The sequence below is a fragment of the Nycticebus coucang genome, chromosome 6, assembly GCF_027406575.1.
Source record: "Nycticebus coucang isolate mNycCou1 chromosome 6, mNycCou1.pri, whole genome shotgun sequence".
Taxonomy (NCBI): domain Eukaryota; kingdom Metazoa; phylum Chordata; class Mammalia; order Primates; family Lorisidae; genus Nycticebus; species Nycticebus coucang.
The window spans coordinates 42,295,013-42,317,389 of NC_069785.1; the positions used below are offsets into that span (position 1 = coordinate 42,295,013).

The 22,377-nt window shown below is 43.6% G+C and overlaps 1 protein-coding gene and 1 long non-coding RNA gene across 3 annotated transcripts; one reads left to right on the forward strand and one right to left on the reverse strand.

Annotated features, from left to right (window-relative positions):
* Nucleotides 1-44: 44 nt before the first annotated feature.
* On the reverse strand, nucleotides 45-1,283 carry LOC128587988 (uncharacterized). Its single transcript, XR_008380669.1, has 2 exons — nucleotides 1,188-1,283; nucleotides 45-317 (listed from the first exon to the last, which is right to left on the reverse strand). It is a non-coding gene; the product is annotated as an uncharacterized LOC128587988 (long non-coding RNA).
* On the forward strand, nucleotides 1,201-20,191 carry KNSTRN (kinetochore localized astrin (SPAG5) binding protein). Of its 2 annotated transcripts, none has more exons than XM_053594542.1 (9): nucleotides 1,201-1,409; nucleotides 1,593-1,687; nucleotides 6,126-6,261; nucleotides 7,285-7,332; nucleotides 8,212-8,317; nucleotides 8,520-8,613; nucleotides 10,785-10,846; nucleotides 11,588-11,662; nucleotides 18,534-20,191. In XM_053594542.1, exons 1-9 carry the CDS (start codon nucleotides 1,201-1,203, stop codon nucleotides 18,765-18,767), a joined length of 1,059 nt encoding a protein of 352 aa, XP_053450517.1. In that variant the 3' UTR covers nucleotides 18,768-20,191. The 2 variants fall into 2 exon arrangements, with proteins under 2 accessions (XP_053450517.1, XP_053450518.1); XM_053594543.1 differs by lacking the exon at nucleotides 18,534-20,191 and adding an exon at nucleotides 13,011-13,782.
* Nucleotides 20,192-22,377: the final 2,186 nt, after the last annotated feature.

Below are 22,377 nucleotides of genomic sequence, written 5' to 3' on the forward strand. Positions count from 1 at the left end.
TTTGCCACTTGTCCCCCAAAGCTACATCAGAAAAATACAAGAGGTTTGAGGAGAAGGAAGAGAAGTTTATTATTTTTCTGGCAAAGAAGGAAAATGGTAGCTCAAAATCCAAATTCCAGCTTCTGAGTAGAAGCATGGAGTTTTTAAAGGCTCTAATCCCACAATCCCATTTTGGGCCTAGACAATCTCTTGGCCTCTGCAACAGTCTCCAGACTTCCAACCAGATTAAAGCCATCTTCCAAGAGGATCTCATCCCATCCATCTTCAGCTAAGCTCTTGTGACCTCCACCCAGATGATTCCCTTGAGAATGATTTCCCTGTGGTAAAAAGAATAGACATTTTGGGCCCCTCCAGATTACTCACCTAAGAGAGGAAGGAATGCAGGTCAGTTCCCCCCAAAAGTTGAAGAGACAACTTGTTTCCAGGCCTCTGCACCATCACCCTACCCATCCATTTAGAGTTGAGCACATAGTATGTGCTCAATAAATATTTATTGGATGAAATGCAACTCATCCGAGTGCATTTAAGTGATGGAGAACTCTGCCCAGTTTATTAGGAGTAATTTTTTTTTTTTTTTTTTTTTTTTTTGTAGAGACAGAGTCTCACTGTACCGCCCTCGGGTAGAGTGCCGTGGCGTCACATGGCTCACAGCAACCTCTACCTCTTGGGCTTACGCGATTCTCTTGCCTCAGCCTCCCAAGCAGCTGGGACTACAGGCGCCCACCACAACACCCGGCTATTTTTTTGTTGCAGTTTGGCCGGGCTGAGTTTGAACCTGCCACCCTCGGCATATGGGGCCGGCGCCCTACTCACTGCGATTGTCTACTTTAAAATCTAGATAAGTGCTATCAAAGATAGGACCACCGGTAAGCGCCTTAGGTATTTCAGCCCACAGGCCCTCTTCCTCAAGTCTCGATTAACACTCTCCACTCATAATGTGTAGTTTTCATCCAAGTAACCTGTACTATCAGGTTCAACCAAGATGCTGGTAATATCCCTAAAATCATAGACCAAGTAGATTGTGACATGGACTCTACACGTAGCCACGTCTGCGTCCCCTGCTTGGAGCACAACGCCTGAGGCTCATCAGCCGCACTCCAGCCTGCGTTGCGCACCACCCAGTCCCCCGCCCAGACCCGGGGGCTCCGCGGCCCCGCGGTAGGGAGCCGGCTCCCGCCCCGCGCTACCCTTCCGTGCAGCATGGCAGCTCCCGAGGCCGCGGCCAAGGACAAAGTCTTCCGTACAGCAGGGCTGCTTAAAGAGGGCGATCCGCGCCCGCTTCCGCCCAGCTACCGGAAGTTTCCGTTTGAAACACAGGCGGCAGACCTGGTGGGCGGCCGGACGGTTGCAGCGGAGCATCTTCTGAGCAAGGGCGACGAGGACTACGAGCAGGAGGAGCTGGCGCCTGGGTTCGGCTCTCCCGGGGCGAAGGACTGGGCTGGATCTTGGGGCAGACAGGATGGGCCGGGAAAAGAGGATTTTCTCTTTTCCGACTCGGAGCTAGGGCCGGCCGGGTCGCGCTGTCCCAGGGCCCTCCACCGGCTAGTGCCCGGTGGCCCTGTGCTGAGTAACATTCACCTTGCACATTCCAGGGCCCAGCCGTGCTGCCCAGTTACGATGACCAGTGTGGATAAGACCGTGTACTGCCTACAGGCCCCTTTTATGCTGAGCGACGGCCTGCCCGCAGGTGGGTGTCCACGCCGCCCCTACTCACCACCCTGGGCACTGCGGACTAGCCAGGCTTGGTCAGGCACTGGAATGTGAGAATCTGATCAATGGGTGGGAATGAGGGTCGCCGTCAGAAAGAGGGCTTTCCGTCGGTTCTGACAACCTGCTAGACCTCCTACAACCAGGCTGTGTAAGTTTATGATGGGAATTAAAGGAAGAGCCAAATGCTAGGATTTTAGACCTTTCCTGCACTCCTCCCCTGCATCTGTGCTACTTTCATCAGTTAGATTCACGTTTCTGGCTATTATAGTATTATTCCCATTAAGCTAGGAATCCTCTTCTGACCAGTTATCGTTTTATTTCTAGACTTAGGCTATCTTGAGGGATTGTTGTCAGGGAGGAGAGAGGAGAGTCATTTCAAGAGTGGGCTCTGTACAGTATCTGTCATTAGCACATTCTCAGTAAATGTTGAGTGAAGTGAGAAAGCGGAGAACAAGAGACCTGGTTAAAAACATTTTTAATTCCTATGCCATCTTGCTTTGTGTTGTTTTGCTTGCAGCTGAAAGTCATCTGGTAGGGTCTGTAGTTGTCAAGCTACCTAATCTAGAGATTATAGCATAGAATAAGCTTCAGATGTCAGAAAACTGTTGTGGGAGATTATGGAGCAGCTATTTACGATCCCTTCCCAGATGATTCCACGCAGCTGGTTGATGAGCAGTGGCAGGACTGAGCTGTGAAGTAAATAAGCTTTTCTCCAAAGGCTTAAAGGGTTCTATTTGTCTTGTGTTGCATCAGAACCACCTAAATTGAATGGTGGTCCTGGCACCTACAAGGCTAGGAGTTGCTGGACCAGCTAGGGACAGAACTCCTCACACAGCTGTGTCTTTCCCTTAAATGCAGTGCCCCTCTGTCAGCCACCAGTGAGTAACTCTGCCAGCCAAGTGAGAGATTTTCATCTCTCTGCTTTCTATCCCTGTCCCAGTTTTGTGATCATAGGTAACCAAGGCAGTAAAAGTTATAGGCTATCTCTAAGGTTTTTTGTTTGCATTTAGAGCATGAGTTGGTTGTTTTTAAGCTTCAGCTTTTGGGGGTTTTTTTGTTTGTTTTTGTTGTTGTTGTTTTGAGACAGAGTCTCACTGTGTTGCCCTGGGTAGAGTGCCATGGCATTATAGTTCACAGCAATCTCAAACTCTTGGGCTCGAGCAATCCTTTTGCCTCAGCCTTCTGAGTAGCTGGGACTACAGGCACCCACCACAATACCCAGTTAGTTTTTCTGTTTTTAGTAGAGACAGGGTCTCCCTCTTGCTCAGGCTAGTCTCAAACTCCGGCGCTCATGGGGTACACACACCTCAGCCTCCCAGAGTGCTACGATTACTAACCCTAACCCATTTTTAGGAGACAGCTTTGTTAAATCCTACTAAATTTTTCCCCAATGATGCAATTCATAGGTTTTAGCAAATATGAACCATTGGAACAGACTCCAGTCAGTCAAGTGTCAATTTTGATCAATTTACTATTAATTCCATTTTACATGTAGCCAGGCATTGTAGCAGGTGCCTGTAGTCCCAGCTACTTGGGAGGCTGAGTCAAGAGACTCGCATAAGCCCAAGAGTTTGAGGTTGCTGTGAGCTGTGGCTCCTTAGCACTCTACCCAGGGCAACATGGTGAGACTCTGTCTCAAAAAAAAAGAAAAAGGTGGTGCCTGTGGCTCAAGGAGTAGGGCACCAGCCCCATATACCGGAAGTGGTAGGTTCAAATCTGGCCCCACCAAAAACTGCAAAAAAAAAAAAAAAAACCCTCCATTTTACATGGAGTATATTTGTTATTATTCTTAGTTTACTAATACTTGAGAGAGGAGAATCATCAGATTACTTTTTACTTCAGACAGACTCTTCAAAGAAAGAAGAGTCTTTGTGGGTAAAAATATGGAAAATAGAGAATGCAGGTGCCCAGTAAATGAATCTGTACCTGAAATTACTTATTTACTTTTTTTAGAGATGAGGTCTTAACTTTGTCAATCAGGCTGAAGTGTAGTGTTGAAAGCACAGCTCACTGCAGCCTCAAACTCCTGGGTTCAAATGATCCTCCTGCCTGACTCTCCCAGGTAGTTGGAGTTAGAGGTGCAAGCCACTGCACCTAGCTGAAATTATTTGTCTACTTGAGAAACCAAACTTATTCTAAATGTGTGTAGCTAGAGTTACCAAAATAAACTAATTAAATACAGAATGTCAGGCCGGGCATGGTGGCTCATACTTACAGTCCTAGCACTCTGGGAGGTGGATTGTAGAGCTCAGGAGTTCAAGACCAGCCTGAGCAAGAGTGAGACCCAGTCTCTACCAAAAATAGAAAAACTAGCCAGGCCTTGTGCCAGGTGCTTATAGCCGCAGCTACTTGGGAGGCTGAAGTAAGAGGATCACTTGAGTCCAAGAGTTGGAGGTTGCTGTGAGCTATGAGGCCACAGCATTCTACCCAGGGCAACGGAGTGAGACTCTGTCTCATAAATAAATAAAGTCCTGATCCTAATCTCTATGATCTGGTGCTTTGTACCTGAATTCTCTTTTTTTTTTTTTTTTTTGAGACTGAGTCACTATGTCGCCCTTAGTAGAGTGCTTTGGCGTTACAGCTCACAGCAGCCTCCAAGTCTTGGGCTTAAGTGATTCTCTTGCTTCAGCCTCCCAAGAAGCTGGGACTACAGGCGCCCGCCACAACACCAGGCTATTTTTTTTTGTTGCAGTTGTGATTGTTGTTCAGCTGGCCCAGTCTGGGTTCGAACCCACCACTATTGGTGCATGTGGCTGGCGCTGAGCCTGTGCCTGAATTCTTGAACTTGATTCTATGGTAATGGCTCTTAAGTTAGATCAAGCTTAACGGGACCATTTTATAGTGAACAAAGTGAAATTATAGTGTAAAATAGCCTGTGTGTGAAGATAAGGGGTGGGGGTGCTGCTTAACCCCAAGATCAGTTGAATTTGCTGTGGAATATAGATGGCAGGCAGCGCATGGTATGTGTGTGGGGGGCAGGGGCGGGGGGACTTGGCATAAGGCTAAGGGAAACCCCCCCCCTTTTTTTGAGACAGAGTCTCACTATGTTGTCCTCGGTAGAGTGCCATGGCACCACAGCTCACAGCAACCTCAAACTCTTGGGCTGAAGCGATTCTCTTGCCTCAGCCTCCCAAGTAGCTAGGACTATAGGTACCCAGCTATTTTTTTTTTTGTTGTAGTTGTTTAGCAGGCCCGGGCTGAGTTTGAACCCTCCAGCCTCAGTGTACGTGGCCGGCGCTGTAACCTCTGGGCTACAGGCACTGAGCCGGAAAAACACTTTTCATTGGGGAAGAAGAGTGTTATAGTAGGGAACTAGTGGTCTTCCAAGAAGGTCAAAATAGAATGCCAAATGGGACACCTCTAAACTTAATGACAGGTAAACAAATGCAAAGGGCTGTTGGGGCTAGGCTCACACTTGTAGTCCTAGCACTCTGGGAAGCCTAAGTGGGAGGCTCACTTGAGCCTAGGGGTTCAAGACCAGCCTGAGCAAAAGCAAGACCCCTTCTAAAAAAAAAAAAAAAATTTGAAAAAATTAGCCAAGCCTGGTGGGTAGTTCCACCTGCTCAGGAGGCTGAGGCAGGAGGATCACATGAGCCCAGGAGTTCAAGATTGCAGTGAACTGTGATAGTGCCACTGCACTCTTGCCCAGGCAACAGTGTGAACCCCTGTCAATAAATAAATAAAAGGGCTGTTGGTAGAGGCAATCAGCATGGAAGAAGAAAAGAGACCAGAGGAGATAGTATAGAGATGGCCTTCAAAACAACCCATGAAACTGAAGCATTTCACTTATTCAACAAGTGGTTATTGAATCTCTATTTTCTTATGCCAGCTACTCTGCTAGGTGCAGGGGATACACAGATGTCTCGTAGTATAATTAGGAAAACATTCTTTTAAACACAACTAGCAAGAGTGAAAAACTCAAAGAATCTTGAGTGTTGTCTAGAAGAGTGTGCAGGGTGCTTGGCAAGCTTGACAATATGTGCAAGGACTTGGCTGTGTTTTGCCTGCTAACTTCCACCCTGCCTTTCATTATTTACTGTTAAGAATCTTTACATTCATATTTACTGTTCGGTTCAATGAAAGTTTTGGCTATCCTCAAACATGCAGCACTGTCACAGTTAAAGAATTTTGGTTTCTGTTGCCAGTTACCCTAGAAGCTTTATTCTTTCGAATTAATCTTCACACATCAGGCGGTGCCTGTGGCTCAACGGAGTAGGGCACCGGCCCCTTATGCTGGAGGTGGCGGGTTCAAACCCAGCCCCAGCCAAAAAAAAAAAAAAAAATCTTCACACATCAAGATTGGCCAGAATGAAAGTAAAGGATATGACAACTTCTAATGGAACTCTGTTTTATTACAGCATTGCAACTATGGGGTTCTGATGCTTGAGATTGTACCCTCTTATTTTTCTTTGCAGACACACAAACTCAAGGCACTTCTAAGAAGAGTCTGTTACCTGTAAGGTCCAAAGAAGTCCTTGTTTCCAAACATCTTCATTCAGGAGGGCTAGAGAATGATGTTGCAAAAATCACCAAATCGAGACGAGAGAATGGGTGAGAGCAGATTACAGGTGTCCAATTTGAACATCTTACTAGATCTCTCAGTGCTAAGAAAATCAGGTTTTAGGGAGCACAAGGCTTCCGAACGACTAGCCTATGATTAGTGGCCCTGAGTAGCACAGCATAGCTGAGCTCTTTGTCAGGACCCTCTATATGAGCGGTTCTCAACCTGTGGGTCATGACCCATAGGAACTGTATTAAAGGGCTGCGGCATTAGGAAGGTTGAGAACCACTGCTCTATATTGATGTGTTCTGAAGAGACACAGCAAGTATTAGGATAAAAGTTAATTTTTCTTCTCTCTCTCTCTTTTTTTTTTTTTTTTTTTTGAGATAGTCTCAAGCTGTTGCTTGGGTAGAGTGCTGTGGCGTTACAGCTCAGGGCAACCTCAAAGTCTTGGGCTTAAGCAATTCTCTTGGCTCAGCCTCCCTAGTAGCTGGGATTACAGGCACCCACCACAATGTCGACTATTACTTTTTGGTTGTTGCAGTTATCTTTGTTTTAGCTGGCCTGGGCCAAGTTTGAACCCACCAGCCTCGGTGTATGTGGCCGGCACCCTACCCACTGAGCTACGAGCCCCACCTCTCTCTTCCCTTACCACTTGTTCTGAACGTACAAATGGGCAGTACTATAGTGAAACCAGCCCTAAGTGGCAGTTGTGCTGAGTGGGGGCTAGTGGTAAGCCTAGGTTGCTGGTCCATGCACATTGTAGCCCTGTGTGTATGTGTGTCCCCACCAAGCATTCATTTCCCAGGTGGGTGAGATTGATATGATACAGCCACACCATCTGTCAGATTGTTGAAGCTGTCAGGAAGAGTACCACTTCCCTATTAATAAGCCTTTTTCAGTAGTCTGTGCTGAAACAAAAATGCATGGATCCTCAGAGCTTTCAAGACTGTGCTGTTTGCCTTATATATAATCTCTGGTTCTTAGAAATTCAAGGTCTTTGTTAGCCTGTTCATGACACACGTAACAATACTATTATCCTCTGATTAATTTATTTGGTTTTGCTTCTCTAGGCAGATGAAGGTTGCAGACACTGCCAACAGAAGGAATGTCAAAAAGGGGTGAGCACTGGGGTATATGAACTTGGCTGCTATTAGAAGGTATAACCAATCCTGGTTGTGCATCAGAGTGACTCATGGACTTGTTTAATGTTAAATTCCACTCAGGTACAATTTTGGGAACATAAGTGAAATTTTCAGGCATGAGGCACAGCTAGGTTTGTGAACCATTGTCAGGGCAAGAATCAGTGGCATTATTATACTGAGTCCCAGACAAGCTTTGGGCTCCATACCAGGACCACTGCTGATTGGAAATCAAACCCACTTAGGGCCCGTTAACAGGCATGTGAAGCCTTCAGGATAGGAGGGGCTACAATGGTTAGTGATCTTAAGGTGGGTATTCTAGTTGTGGTAGTTATTATAGAGAAGGATCCACCTCTGTTTAAGGCTAGCTGGAAGTTTTGCAGTCTTAACAACAGAAATAATAAGTTGAAAAGTCTGTACAAATAGGTTCTAGTTCCATATCATTTGGGCATATCTTAAAAGTTTTGAAGGCAAAATACTAGCAATTGTTTTGATACCTTATCACATTCAAAAAAAAGAAAGATTACCACTTGTGACTAAAATAAAAAACACTAGCAAGAAAGACTGAGAACTTCAAAAAGGTTTAATATTGATGATGCTAAAGGCAGTTTATTAAATGTTTACCATGTATCAGCAGCTGAGCCTAAGAATTGTACTTGTACTTTTTATTCTTCATATTATTGTGAGACGTTGGTATTATCTTAATTCTAGACATGAGGAACTAGAGCCTCAGGAAGGTCAGCTCACCAAGGGTCATATACCGCTGTATAACAAACCCGAGATTCAAACTTGTTTGTGTATCTCCATAGCCCACCCCTTAACCCCTTTACCTCTCCATGAGTACAACTGTCATTACAGCTACAAACCACCATGTAAGCAAAAATCAGAGGAAGAGCTCAAGGATAAGAACCAGGTCTTAGAGGCCATCAATAAGCAGTTGCACCAGAAGTTGACTGAAACTCAGGTAGGAGAAGCACCAAACCTCTATCATCAGCTGCCGCTGGGCCGTGCATGTAGAATCCTTAGGGATGGCCCTTGGGTGGTGAACAAGCTCGTAATGCCCAAGGGCAGAAAGAGAAGAAGCCAAGCTTATGCACAGGCAAGAAAAAGCAACTACTCCTAGGGAATAGGACAGTCCCTGATTTGTCTGTGTGGCACTCCAACAGGGAGAGCTGAAGGACTTGACCCAGAAGGTAGAGCTGCTGGAGAAGTTTCAAGACAACTGTCTGGCAATTTTGGAGAGCAAAGGCCTCATCCCAGGTAAGAGCACACAGCTGCCTGCATGAGAATCACTACATGTGCTATTCCTGTGTTGACACTGGAAGCATGGCATCAGCTGGCCCAGTCAGTACAAAGGTCATTTAGCAAATGCCTAAAGATCTGGGGGAGTCTTTCTTTTTTCTCATGTGATAGTGATTTTTGCCTAATGGAATTTTTGGTGATTGTAGAGAGGCTTACCTCTTTCTCACCTGAACACTTTATGACATCCATTTAGTGTCAACAGGTATGACCTTGCAAATAAACCAGAACCTTTTATTTTTCTTGAGAGAGATATAGCAACTTAAAATTTTTTTGTTTTGTTTTTTTTAGACAGAGTCTTACTCTATTGCCCAAACTGAAGCGCGGTGGCCTCGTCATAGTTCACCGCAACCTCAAATTCCTCAGCTCAAGTAATCTTACTGCCTCATTCTCCTGAGTAACTGAGACTTAAAGCCACCATGTCTGGCTAATTTTTTCCATATCTTTAGTTAAGGTAGGATCTTACTGTTGTTCAGGCTGGTCTTAAACTCCTAGGCTCAAGGGATCCTCCTACCTCAAGCTCCCAGAGTGCCAGTATTACAGACATGAGCCACTGCAACCAGCCTGAAATAAAATGTTAAAAGTTTTTTTGAAAAGAAAGCATACTGGAAACTTTCCTATGTGAAGAGAGAGAGAGAGAATACTGTTTCAATTATTCCTAAACCTGGTTAATCAGAATCACAGTGATTAAAATATGACTCCTGTCCTCTGTCTATAGCAAAGTCTATAGCAAAGAAGGAATTGCCATAGATTGTCAGAGGGCCTCAGACTGATTTGCAGAGCCAGAGAATGCCCAGGAAAGAGGCTCAAGCCTTTTTGAACTAAGGAACATTGGCTTTAAATGGTTCTGGTTAACCAGCAGGTCATGGTTTAGGGCAGCGGTTCTCAACCTGTGGGTCATGACCCACAGGAACTGTATTAAAGGGCTACAACATTAGGAAGGTTGAGAACCACTGGTTTAGGGGAATCTTTATAGTCACCATGGCTAAGTGTGGTGGCATAGGCCTGTAGACCCAACTAGTCAGGAGACTGAAGCAAGAGGATTGCTTAAGCTCAGTACTTTGAGGCCTGGCAACATTGGCAGGGTTGTCTGGCCATCCTAGGCAACATTGTGAGACCCCCATCTCCCAAAAAAAAAACAAACAAAAATAAATAAAATAGTTAAATATAGTCACTGTAAATATTTTGCATGATCTTAATTTATAATATGCATGTACTATTAACAAAAATAATTTTTTAAAGCCTGAAGTTTTTAAAATAATTTTGTGGGTTGAGCATGGTGGCTCACATCTGTAATCCTAGCACTCTGGAGAATGAGGTGGGAGGATTGCTTGAGACCAGGAGTTTGAGGCAAGCCTGAGCAAGAGTGAGACCCAGTCTCTACAAAAAAAAAAAAAAAAAAAAAAATAGAAAAATCAGCTGGGTGTGATGGTACACACCTATAGTCCCAGCTACTTCGGAGGCTAAGCTAGGAGGATAGCTTGAGCCCCATGTAGTGAACTATGACACCACTGCATTCTAGAGAGAACAGCAGAAGTAAGACCCTGTTGTCAAAAAAACATTTTTTTTGTGGAGCCAGTCATGGAAGCTCACACCTGTAGTCCTGCCAACTCAAGAGGCTGAAGCAAGAGGATTGCTTGAAGCCAGGAGTTCAAGACTAGCCTGGGCAAAAAATTAGGCTACCCATATCCTAGCTACTTGGGAGGCTGAGGCGGGAGGATTGTTCCAGTTCAGCCATTCGAGGCTGTGGTGAGCTATAATCATGCCACTGTATTCCAGGCTGGGTGATAGTGAGACCCTTATGTCTCACACATGCACAAGTTTTGTATATTGTAAATAAAATTCTTAAAAAAAATTCAACCTATATATTTCCTGTGGACAAATTTGCTACTTAGCTAAGGAGAAAGTAGAGTGAATTTTTATCCATAACCAAACTTAGAGAGGAAAGGAGATAAAATACAGCTCTAGAGGGCAGGCATATGTGACCCTGCCAAGGTAAGAACTCGGGGGAGAAAAGTCCAGTATCAGACACAGAAGTTTCCCTCATGAATATTCCTATACTTGTCCAGTGAAGGATTTTCCTTTATTTAAGCTGTATAGTTCCTTAAGGCTGATTTTGTTATATCTATCAGCTTTAGACAATGAGACCCTGGCATCACAGCAAGAAGCCACGACAGATCACACGGACTCTATGGTGAGAGTATGGACGTGAATGGGCGAGGGTCCAGTGACCATGGGGTTCTGTAAATGTCAGAATGTCTCTCTGCTCTGTGCTCAGCAAGCAGGGCTGGCCTTTGGTTATCCAGGATGGTAGAGGAGAGCAATGGGATGTACACTCAGAATAACAGATTTTACTTGGAAGGTATCTTTGTGCTTACAAATGTGAGTCTGAATTGAAAATGTACTTCTTTAAAACAAATGATAATGTGAACCTCTGTAGAGGACTTTCTGGTTCCTCCCGCATACACTTTACCCAATTTCTCCACTTACTTCTTTGCTGAGAATTGTATAATGCAAAGGTCCAGCCTATTAAATTTGATTTCTCAGCTGCTTTTTTGGTGTCTTCCCTGAAGTAGATAGGCAATTGGGCCTAAAATTTCAGGAACTTCTATGATCTCTTTCCCAGGAAGATCAATTGTCTGTCATCTTAGCATCATAGAACACTAGTTGTGGAACCTTTTGTCAGTCCTCACAGTCGATAGGCACCCCTTCCATGGCTACTATATTTTGCATATAAGGTCTGTGAAGCACAGAGGGTGTTATAGTGGGATAACCTGGCTATTGTGTGTGTTAAGTTCCTAAAGGAAGTACAAGCCGAGCACATTTAGTAGATGCCCAACAAGTGCCTGAGTGAATGGAAGAGTCATTAGCCAGCATCCAGATTATCTCTCATTTTATATGATGATTTGCTTACTACATTGTACTTTCTTCTTAGTTGCTGTTAGAAACTTTGAAAGATGAACTGAAGCTTTTTAACGAAACAGCCAAAAAACAGATGGAGGAGTTACAGGTGAGTCAGACATCAACCTGAGGCAAGATTACCATTTCCTACCACAGTAGGTAGATTATGGAAGACTCTTTCTTTCCTATTTTCTATTTCTATTTATCTAGCTATTTTGAAATAATTTTAGATTCACAGAAAAGTTGCAAAATAATTCTGAAAATTTAATTCCTCCCATAGTAATACCTTAAATTATCCTGGTACATTTGTCAAAACTAAGAAACCAACATTGGTGCATGACTAGTGCATTTGGATTTTACTAGTTTTTTCCATTAATTTTCTATTCCTGAGGTTTCTTAGAAGTGTTCACACCTGCAGGGCATAAGGCATTATGCAACCCAGTAGGCTGCTTAAAGTGGAGAGTTGAAACCTTTATGACACTCATGCTGTGGAAATTGGCTATTTCAAGAAGGAGACCTGTAATAAGAAATTCTTGGATCTGGAGTGCTTCTGACTGCTTAGATGAATTGTGAGATTTTTGCATTGAATCTGGAGGATTTAATTTCTACAGTTTAGATACAGGAATCCATAGTAATACAGACACCTGTAATCCTAACACTCTGGGAGGCCAAGGTAGGAGGATCATGTGAGGTCAGGAGTTGAAGACCAGCCTGAGCAAGAGAGAGACCCTGTTACTACAAAAAAAAATAGAAAAATGGGCGGTGCCTGTAGCTCAGTGGGTAGGGCACTGGCCACATACACCAAGGGTGGCAGGTTCGAACCCAGACTGAGCCAGCTAAAACAATGACAACTGCAACTGAAAAATAGCTGGACGTTGTAGTGGCGCCTGTAATCCCAGCTACTTGGGAGGCTGAGGCAAGAGAATCACTTACATTCAAGAGTTTGAGGTTGCTGTGAGCTGTGACACTACAGCACTCTGCCCAGGGCAACAGCTTGAGACTCTGTCTTAAAAAAAAAAAAAAAAGAAGGGCGGCGCCTGTGGCTCAAGGAGTAGGGCACCGGTCCCATATGCCAGAGGTGGTGGGTTCAAACCCAGCCCGGGCCAAAACCACAAAAATAAATAAATAAATAAAGTTTATTTAAAAAAAAAATGAAGTAGGTGTGGTGGTGTATCTTTATAGTCCAGCTACTCAGAAGGCTGAGGCAGGAGGATCACTTGAGCCCAGGAGTTTGAGGTTGCAGTAAGCTATGATGAGGCCATAGCACTCTACCCAAGGTGAAAGAGCTAGCAAAACCCTGTCTCAAAAAAAAAAAAGAAAGAAAATACAATGTCTATTGGCATTCCAGAGGTCCTCCTCAATGGAATAGAAGCATAGTGTGCTATTGTCTTTCCTGTGAGTCAGTGAGTTAAGAAATTTTTTTCTATGTTTTTCTTTTTAAATGTCTTTCAATGCAGGCCTTAAAGGTAAAGTTGAAGATGAAAGAAGAAGAAAGGGCCCAATTCCTAGAACAGCGTCCTTTATTTAATTGTCAACTAAATGATTTCACAGCGACCATTAAGGAAATGGAGCAGCTATTGGAAATGTGATAAAGAGCAAGTGGCTAGATGGCTGCCTCTTGGGGATAAACTCTCAGAGAAAGCCACGTAGGACATCTTGGCCATGATTTTCGGGGACTCACCATCTCCAAAGTGAAAACAGTAGGATTAAGGACAATTTATGCTGGAGTGGCAGTTCCCCTTTTAAGCAAATTTTCTCAACCTTCAGATGTGTCAGCCCTTCTGAGCCTTATGTGGATAATTGAGGCCTACAGGAGTGAGACCTGGAAGCTTGGATTGACCTCCTCAGGCAACCACTTGATTCTATCACACCATTAGAATTGCGGGACTAAACCAGCCACAGCTAGAGGATCTAAAATGTCACTTTCAAATTTTTGAGAAGAAACCTCAATTGCAATGGAGCACAGATGCTTTAGGGGAGGCATCATTAAGGAGCTGAGCTGTCTGCTTCTAACTTAGAGCACATTCTCTCCCATCCTGGTTGGGTTTCTGTATCTCATTATTAATTTATGAACTTAAAGTTGCTTGATGTGTTTTTTGGCTTAGTAAATGGGGTGAAGGTATAGATAGTTATGTACTTGAAACAACACATCTTAGAGCTTTTACTGTAAGTCTGGGTTTTTTAAGTGCTTTAAAAATAAATACGTGAATATTCTGACTGTAACACAAATAGCCATTTAACATAAATATGTCAGCTGATCATTGTTGAACTTATCTAGTTAACATGTTCAAGATATTCTGATTTAGATTTTTCTTCCAATCATTAAGTGCCCTGTGACTAGCCCCATGCCTTCCAGGAGCATTGGCTAGTCTCCTGAGGATGTTCCCTGTTTGTAGCACTGGATCCCAGACTTTTCTCCCCAGTTTTGCAGCCACATGCTGCCTATGTTCTCCTTGTACTCCTGAGCATAGTTATATGCTTGCTGTTTGCTTTGCACAGCCAATCCTGGGCTGGTCCCAGTCCCATAGATGCTTTCAGTCCATGGCAGGCCTCTCCCCAGTTTACCAAAGGCGTGGCCAAATTTTATTTCCTAGTCAAATTAGACTGATTGTGGTTTTGGCCATCTCCCATTCTTTCTACACCTCCTAATTTCTTCACCTTACCCTCCTACCTCCCACCCTTGAGCATCTTTAAGCTGCCCAGAATAACCCAGTGAAGACCAGAACACTTCCATACTAGTTTAAAGGGCCAAAATTGTTTGCCTTCACAGACATTCACGAAGTTGGTTATAATCTCAAATATGTTGAGCTTGCTCACTAAAAACTGGGTTATGGCAAATGGTTTCTCTCAACCTAAGTTGTTACCAATAAAATAGAGATAATATCTATCTTGCTGGGTTGCTATAAAAGAGTTTTGTCGGTGTGGTGCCTGTGGCTCAAGCTGCTGGGGCGCCAGCCACATACACCTGAGCTGGTGGGTTTGAATCCAGCCCGGGCCCGCCAAACAACAATGACCGCTGCAACCAAAAAATGGCCGTGCACTGTGGCTGGTGCCTGTAGTCCCACCTACTTGGGAGGCGGAGGCAGGAGACTCATTTGAGCCCAGGAGTTGGAAGTTGCTGTGGGCCGTGATGCCATGGCACTCTACCCAGGGCTGCAGCTTGAGGCTCTGTCTCAAAAAAGAGTTTTGTCCTGCATCTAATCCAGTGTCTGGTAAAAGTACTCCGATCCTGGTGATATTATTAAGTTGAAAAGTCAACCTTGGCGGAAGATTCCCTTCATCTTGCTCCCAATTTCTCCAGTGATGTTTCTCCCCACCCCAGAACATAGTGCCTTGATCTTACCTTTTGCAGGCCTCACATCAAATTTCCACAAATGGGGGGACTTGATTCTTTTTTTTTTTTTTGTAGAGACAGAGTCTCACTTTATGGCCCTCAGTAGAGTGCCGTGGCCTCACACAGCTCACAGCAACCTCCAACTCCTGGGCTTAGGCGATTCTCTTGCCTCAGCTCCCGAGTAGCTGGGACTACAGGCGCCCGCCACAACGCCCAGCTATTTTTTGGTTGCAGTTTGGCGGGGGCCGGGTTTGAACCCGTCACCTCGGTATATGGGGCCAGCGCCTTACCGACTGAGCCACAGGCGCCGCCCGGGGGGGGGGGGGGACTTGATTCTTAAGGCAAATTGCAACCATCTTAAAACACAAAACCAAAAAACCCACATCTTCTTCCCCTCCAGCTACCATCTAGCCGGGTATTCACAACCAAATTTCTCGAGACTTGTGTTAACTCACCCTTTTCTTCCTCTTCCAATCTGGCTCAAAAATACACAAAAACACTAATATGGAGGCTAGAGTAGGCAAAGTCATATGGACAGAATAGTCACTACCATGGGCTGAGAGCAGGAGGAGAAAGGAGTTTCTGTTTGGGATCATTAAAAACTTCTGTAAAGGCTTGGCGCTTGTAGCTCAGTGGCTAGGGCGCCAACCCACACCACAGATGGTGGGTTCGAACCCAGCCTGGGCCTGCCAAACAACAATGACAACTACAACAAAAAAATAGCCGGGCATTGTGGCGGTCGCCTGTAGTCCCAGCTACTTGGGAGGCTGAGACAAGAGAATCGCTTAAGACCAAGAGTTGGAGGTTGCTGTGAGACGCCACAGCACTCTACCCAGGGTGACATAGTGAGATTCTGTCTCAAAAAAGTTTTGGAAATGAGGCTGAGTGCAGTGGCTCACACCTGCAATTCTAGCACTTGGGAGACCCGAGTCAGGTGGATCACCTGAGCTCAGCCTGAGCAAAGGCGAGACCCTGAGACCCCCGTCTCTAAAAGAAATAGCTGGGCATTGTAGCAGACACCTGTAGTCTCCAGCTACTTGGGAGGCTGAAGCAAGAGGATCACTTGAACTCAAAGGAGTTTATAGTTGCTGTGAGTTATGACATCAAGGAACTCTACCAAGGGTGACAAAATAAGACTGTCTCAAAGTTTTGGAAATGGATAGTGGTGGGCGGCACCTGTGGCTCAAAGGGGTAGGGCGCTGGCCCCAAATGCCAGAGGTGGTAGGTTCAAACTCACCCCCGGCCAAAAACCGCAAAAAAAAAAAAAAAAAAAAAAAAAAGGAAATGGATAGTGGTTATGGTTGCACAACATTGTGAATGTACTTAATGCCACTGTACATTAAAATGGTTAATATGCTAAATTTCACATTATATATATTTTACCAAAGTTAAAGTATTGAGACTTAAAGTCCACTAACCTTAAGTGTGTAGCTTGATAAGTTACTGTCCTTGCTCTAGCATGAGTACTATGACAAAATCACCATCCATTAGTATTGTGTCATATAAATGGACTCGAACATTATGTTCTCCTGCATTTGATTTCTTTAGCTTGTGTCTGTGATTCATCCATATGGGTGAATATGTCAGCATTTACCTATTCTCCAGCTGATGGACATCTGTTTTCAGGTTTAGACTATTAATAAAACTGCACTGGTTTCTTTTGTATAGATACTCATGAGGAAAATTGCTGAGTCAAAGGCTAGGCAACTCTAAACGGTTTTGCAAATAAATGGAACTGTTTCTATCACCACAAGCAATATATGAGGGTTGGAGGGTTGAGGGTTGCCATAGTCTTTTTAAAATATGGATATTTTGGAATAATTTTAGATTTATAGGAATGTTGCAGAAATAGTCCAGAGAGTTCACAAATACCCCTCACCCAGTTTCCCCTAATGTTAACATCTTATAATACCATGGTACATTTGTTAAAACTAAGAAATTAACATCAGTACATCATTATTAACAAAACTGTGGACTTTGAGCTTCATCACTTTGTCTGCCAACATCCTTTTTCTGTTCCAAGATCTCATCCAGGATGAGATATAACTGTATATCTCATATGTAGTTATAAATAACTAAATATATATATAGTTATAAATAAATATATATTATCTCATATAGTTATAAATAACTAAATATATATATTTATCTCATAGTTACATCTCATATATAGTTATAAATAACTAAATAGTTATTATAAATAACTAAATAATATAATACGGTATTATATTTAGTTATGTCTCCTTAGTCTCTGGTCTATGACAGTTTCTCGATTTTTTCTTGTTTTTCAGGACTTTGACAGTTTTAAGGAGTACTGGTCAGATATTTTGTAGACTCCCTCAGTTTGGGATTTTTTTTCCATTGATTTTCTAATGTTTTTTCCATGATTAGACTGTATTTATGGGTTTGGGGGCAGAATACCATTTAAGTGTCCTTAACATAAGTACACTACATATATCAACTTGCCAGTGATGATGTTAACCTTGATCACTTGGTAAAGGCAGTATTTGCCAAGTTTCTTCATAGTAAAGTTACTGTTTTTCCACTTTCTATAATCTCATTAGAAGTGAGTCACTAATTCCAGCCTGCTCTCAAGAAGAAGAACCATCTATCTGTCTTATTATTTGGAATTCTTCTGTAAGAAGGGTGTTTTTCCTCCTTCCATTTACATCCATATGGACGTATTTTTACTTTAAACTTTGATTTATCATCCAATTTTGCCTTATTCTGTTGCTCAAAGCTTTATTGTTTACCTTTCACATTAAGGGCTCTGATCCATCTCTGATGTGAAGTGTAGGTTAGGGTTAAGGTTCATTTTTTTTCTGTATGGGTATCTAATTGCCTCAGGTTTATTTGTTGGAAAAGACACTCCTATCCCACCCCACCCCCGACAAAGCCCCTATTGGATGTAGTAGCTCACACCTGTAATCCCAGCACTTTGGAGGCCAACTTGCAAGAAGATTGCTTGAGGCCAGGAGTTTAAGACCAGCTTAACAACCAACCTGAACGATATAGCAAGACTCCATCTCCACAAAACACGTGTAGAAAAATAAGCGGGGTGTGGTGGTGCACGCCAATAGTCCCAGTAACTAGGGAGGTTGAGGCAGGAGGATCCCTTGAGCCCAGGAGTTAGAGGTTGCAATGAGCTATGATTGTGACACTGTACTCTAGTCCAGGCAACAGAGTGAGATCCTGTCTCAAAAAAAAAAAGAAATAGGGTGGCACCTGTGGCTCAGTCAGTAAGGCGCCGGCCCCATATACTGAGGGTGGCGGGTTCAAACCCGGCCCCGGCCAAACTGCAACCAAAAAATAGCCGGGCGTTGTGGCGGGCGCCTGTAATCCCAGCTACTCGGGAGGCTGAGGCAGGAGAATCGCCTAAGCCTAGGAGTTGGAGGTTGCTGTGAGCCGTGTGAGGCCACGGCACTCTACCTGAGGGCCATAAAGTGAGACTCTGTCTCTACAAAAAAAAAAAAAAAGAAATAGACTGTCCTTTACTTACTGCATTGTAATGGAGAGTTCGTCATAATCAAATGATTTTACAGGTGGGTCTGTTTCTGGACAGACTGCTCCATTGTTCTCTTTATCTATTCTTGCACCATTACCACACTACATTAATTTCTTTTTCTTTTTTTTTTTTTTTTTTTAGACAGAGCCTCAAACTGTCACCCTGGGTAGAGTGTCGTGGCATCACAGCTCACAGCAACCTCCAACTCCTGGGCTCAAGCGATTCTCCTGCCTCTGCCTCCCAAGTAGCTGGGACTACAGGCACCCACCACAATGCCCGGCTATTTTTTGGTTGCAGCCGTCCTTGTTTGGCAGGCCTGGGCTGGATTTGAACCCGCCAGCTCAGGTGTATGTGGCTGGCGCCTTAGCTGCTTGAGCCATAGGCACTGAGCCACACTATATTAATTTCTATGTCTTTACAAAACATCTCAGTTTCTGGTAGTATAATTCTCTAACTTGTTCTTCTTAGGGATTTTCTTTGTTATTCTAGGTCTGTTGCACATCCATATACATTTTAAAGTCAGCTTTCTGATTTCTATAAAAACCCTGTTGGGATATTGATTAGCATTTTAGTGCATCTATAGATCAATGTGGGGAGAACTTCTATCTTAACAAGACTGAGACTTACAATCCATTAACATGGTATACTTTATTTAGGTCTTTAATTTCCCTCAACAACACGTATAATTTTCCATGTTGAGGTCTTGCACATCTTTCATAAGATTTATTCCCATGTGATGTCTGTACTGCTTTGTAAATCTCATTTTCCAAGTATTGTTTCTAATAGTGCCCACTACGTATTCTTGCATTCAGTTATCTTGCTAAATTTATTAATTCCAATAGCTTATAATAGGTTCATTTAGATTTCTTTTAGATTTCCTACGTATACAATCATACCATCTGTAAATAATGAGTTATACCTCTTCCTTTACAATCTCTATATCTTTTCTATATTTTCTTGCTTAGTTGCAGTGTCTAGAATCTCCAGTACCATGTAAAGCAGGATGGTGATAGTATTTATCCTCGTCTTATTCCCAGCCTCAAAGGGAAAGTGTTTAATACTTTACCATTAAGTATGGTGTTAGCTGTAATTTACTTATAGATGCCCTTTACTAGGATAGTTGTAGATTAAGGAAATTCCATATCTCCTCTACTGAATGTTTTTATCATGAAAAGATGTTGAATTTTATCAAATGTTTTCTCTGCATCCATTGATGTGTTCATATGGTTTTTAATGTTTCAACCTGTTATATAAAATTTATAAAAAGCCATTGATTTGGACTGAGGTCCTGCACTAGGCCCAATGGATCAAATCAATGGAGTCACATGCAGAAGTTCCACACTACCAACCTGAAACTAAGATCTTTATCTGACCTTCCAAGAAATCAGGAGAGAGAATAGCCAAATCCCCAATGTGCCAGTGTTAATGGCATGATAGGAAGTCTCCTCTGCTTTAATCTTCTCAAGAAAGTAACTAGAATAATAAATAAAGCCGATTAAGATATTTAAATTTGGCTCGGCACCCATAGCACAGTGGGTACAGTGCTAGCCACATGCACCAAGACTGGCAGGTTCGAACCCAGCCCGGGCCAGCTAAACAACAATGACAACTGCAACAAAAAAATAGCTGGGCGTGTGGCGGGCAGTTTGAGCTTAAGCCTTAGGAGTTTGAGGTTGCTGTGAGCTGTGACAGCATAGCACTCTACTGAGGGTGACATAGCGAGACTCTGTCTCAAAAAAATAAAAAGATGTGATTTTGTATTTTTTTTTTTTTATAGAGACAGAGTCTCACTTTATTGCCCTTGGTAGAGTGCTGTGCCATCACAGTTTACAGCAACCTCCAGCCCCTGGTGTTAGGTGATTCTCTTGCCTCAGCCTCCCCAGTAGCTGGGACCACAGGCACCCGCCACAACGCCCGGCTATTTTTTGTTGCAGTTTGGTGGAGGCCGGTTTGAACCCACCACCCTCGGTATATGGGGTCAGTGCCCTACTCGCTGAGCCACAGGTGCCGCCCATGATTTTGTATTTTAATACTTTCATAACTAAGATAAACCCTACTTGGTCATTAAAGAAAATTCTCTCACACTTAACACAGAACACTTGTGCAGATGTGCAGGAGATTTTCTCCACAAACTATTAGGTAGATAGTTAGGACCTCCAGCTCTTCTAGGAACAAAGGTGTCCTGCATGGGAAGAAGGACAAGGGCAAGTACTTTATCTCGGTGCTCCCTGCCCCGATCTTGCCCCTCGCAACTGCCACACCTGTGGGAAGGAGGAACACCCAGACTATACCCAGAGCCCCTTGTTACAAAGTGGAGGGGGGGGGCCTTCAATATCTGTGGTGAATGTCTCTTGTTCTTGCTCTATTAACCTATTTTCCTCTTCATCAATAAACTTCATTTCATGTTTGCCTTGCTTTCGATCTTTCTTTAGCCAAGAACACATCAAGACCCGAGAACAGACTACTACCCAACAAAAAGATCCAAGAAACTTGCCCAAAATCCCACAACTACATAGTGATACCACAAAGCCTCATTTCCTGGGCTCAGGACACTATACCAGCTGAGATGAGCTGATCAAGATTGTTGACCCAACACAGAGGAGAAAAATAGAGCAAGAGAGGCAAAGGGATAGAGGCTGAATACCATTAGTTCTCCCGCTTTCCCCTCACACACCTGTCCTGTCCCCCAAACCCTCATTTAAAAAGGTTTTTTTTTCTTTTTGAGACAGAGTCTCACTATGTCACCCTCAGTAGAGTGCCATGGCGTCACAGTTCACAGCAACTTCAAACTCTTGGGCTTAAGCGATTTTCTTGCCTCAGCCTCCTGAGTAGCTAGAACTATAGGCGCCCGTTGCAGTGCCCAGCTATTTTTTTGTTGTAATTGCCATTGTTTGGCAGACCCAGGCTGTATTCTAACCCGCGAGCTCTGGTGTATGTGGCTGGCACCCTAGCTGCTGAGCTACAGGTGCCGAGCCCATTTAAAAAGTCTTGGCTGGGCCAAGTGCAGTGGCTCACACCTATAATCCTAGCACTCCGGAAAGCCGAGGTGTATGGATTGTCTGAGCTCAGGAGTTCGAGGCCAGACTGAACAAGAGTGAGACCCCATTTCTACTAAAAATAGAAAAACTAGCCAGGCATCCTGGCAGTAGTCCCAGCTACTCAGGAGGCTGAGGCAAGAGGATCACTTGAGCCCAAGAGTATGAGATTGCTGTGAGCTATGATGTCACAGCACTCTACCCAGGGCAAGAGAGTGAGACTCCATCTCAAAAAAAAAAGTCTTGACTGTTGTTCTTATTTAATACATACATATTTATTACATTAATACATATTATTTACTGTTCAATGTGTTCAACACATTGTATTTAAAATATATAGTATAGCTCTTTTGCCATCTAGAGGCACTCAGAATGGTGCATTTGACATACGTGTGGGCTTTCCTAGAATACAGCCTATAATAAAACTAGGCTGTCCCAAATGTCTAGTAATAGAATTGTTTACCTTTATACCAAGAAGGTTGGGTGCTTTCACCAATAAAGGGAAACAATTCTGGCTCGGCGCCTGTAGCCCAAGCAGCTAAGGCACCAGTCACATACACCAGAGCTGGCAGGTTCAAATCCAGCCCGGCTGCCAAACAACAATGACAACTACAACCAAAAAATAGCTGGGCATTGTGGTGGGCACCTGTAGTCCCAGCTACTTGGGAGGCTGCGGCAAGAGAATTGCTTAAGCCCAAGAGTTGGAGGTTGCTGTTGAGACATGGCACTCTACCCAGGGCGACAGCTAGAGGCTCTGTCTCAAAAATAAATAAACAATTCTATTAGGAAAGCACCCAACCTTCTAGGTATAAAGGCTGTGCATATCATTTTACATTAAATACATTCTAAATACAGATAGTCTCTGATTTACAGAGGTTCCAGCTTAAGATTTTTCAACTTTCTCATAAGAAAATGAGAGACTTTCAGTGGAAATGGTACAATATTCAATA

Coding starts and splice junctions, on each gene's coding strand:
- KNSTRN (XM_053594542.1), top strand. CDS start 1,201: ATGGCAGCTCCCGAGGCCGCGGCCAAGGACAAAGTCTTCCGTACAGCA. Junction 6,262..7,284: donor AAATCGAGACGAGAGAATGG/GTGAGAGCAGAT, acceptor TTGCTTCTCTAG/GCAGATGAAGGTTGCAGACA. Junction 7,333..8,211: donor AGAAGGAATGTCAAAAAGGG/GTGAGCACTGGG, acceptor CTGTCATTACAG/CTACAAACCACCATGTAAGC.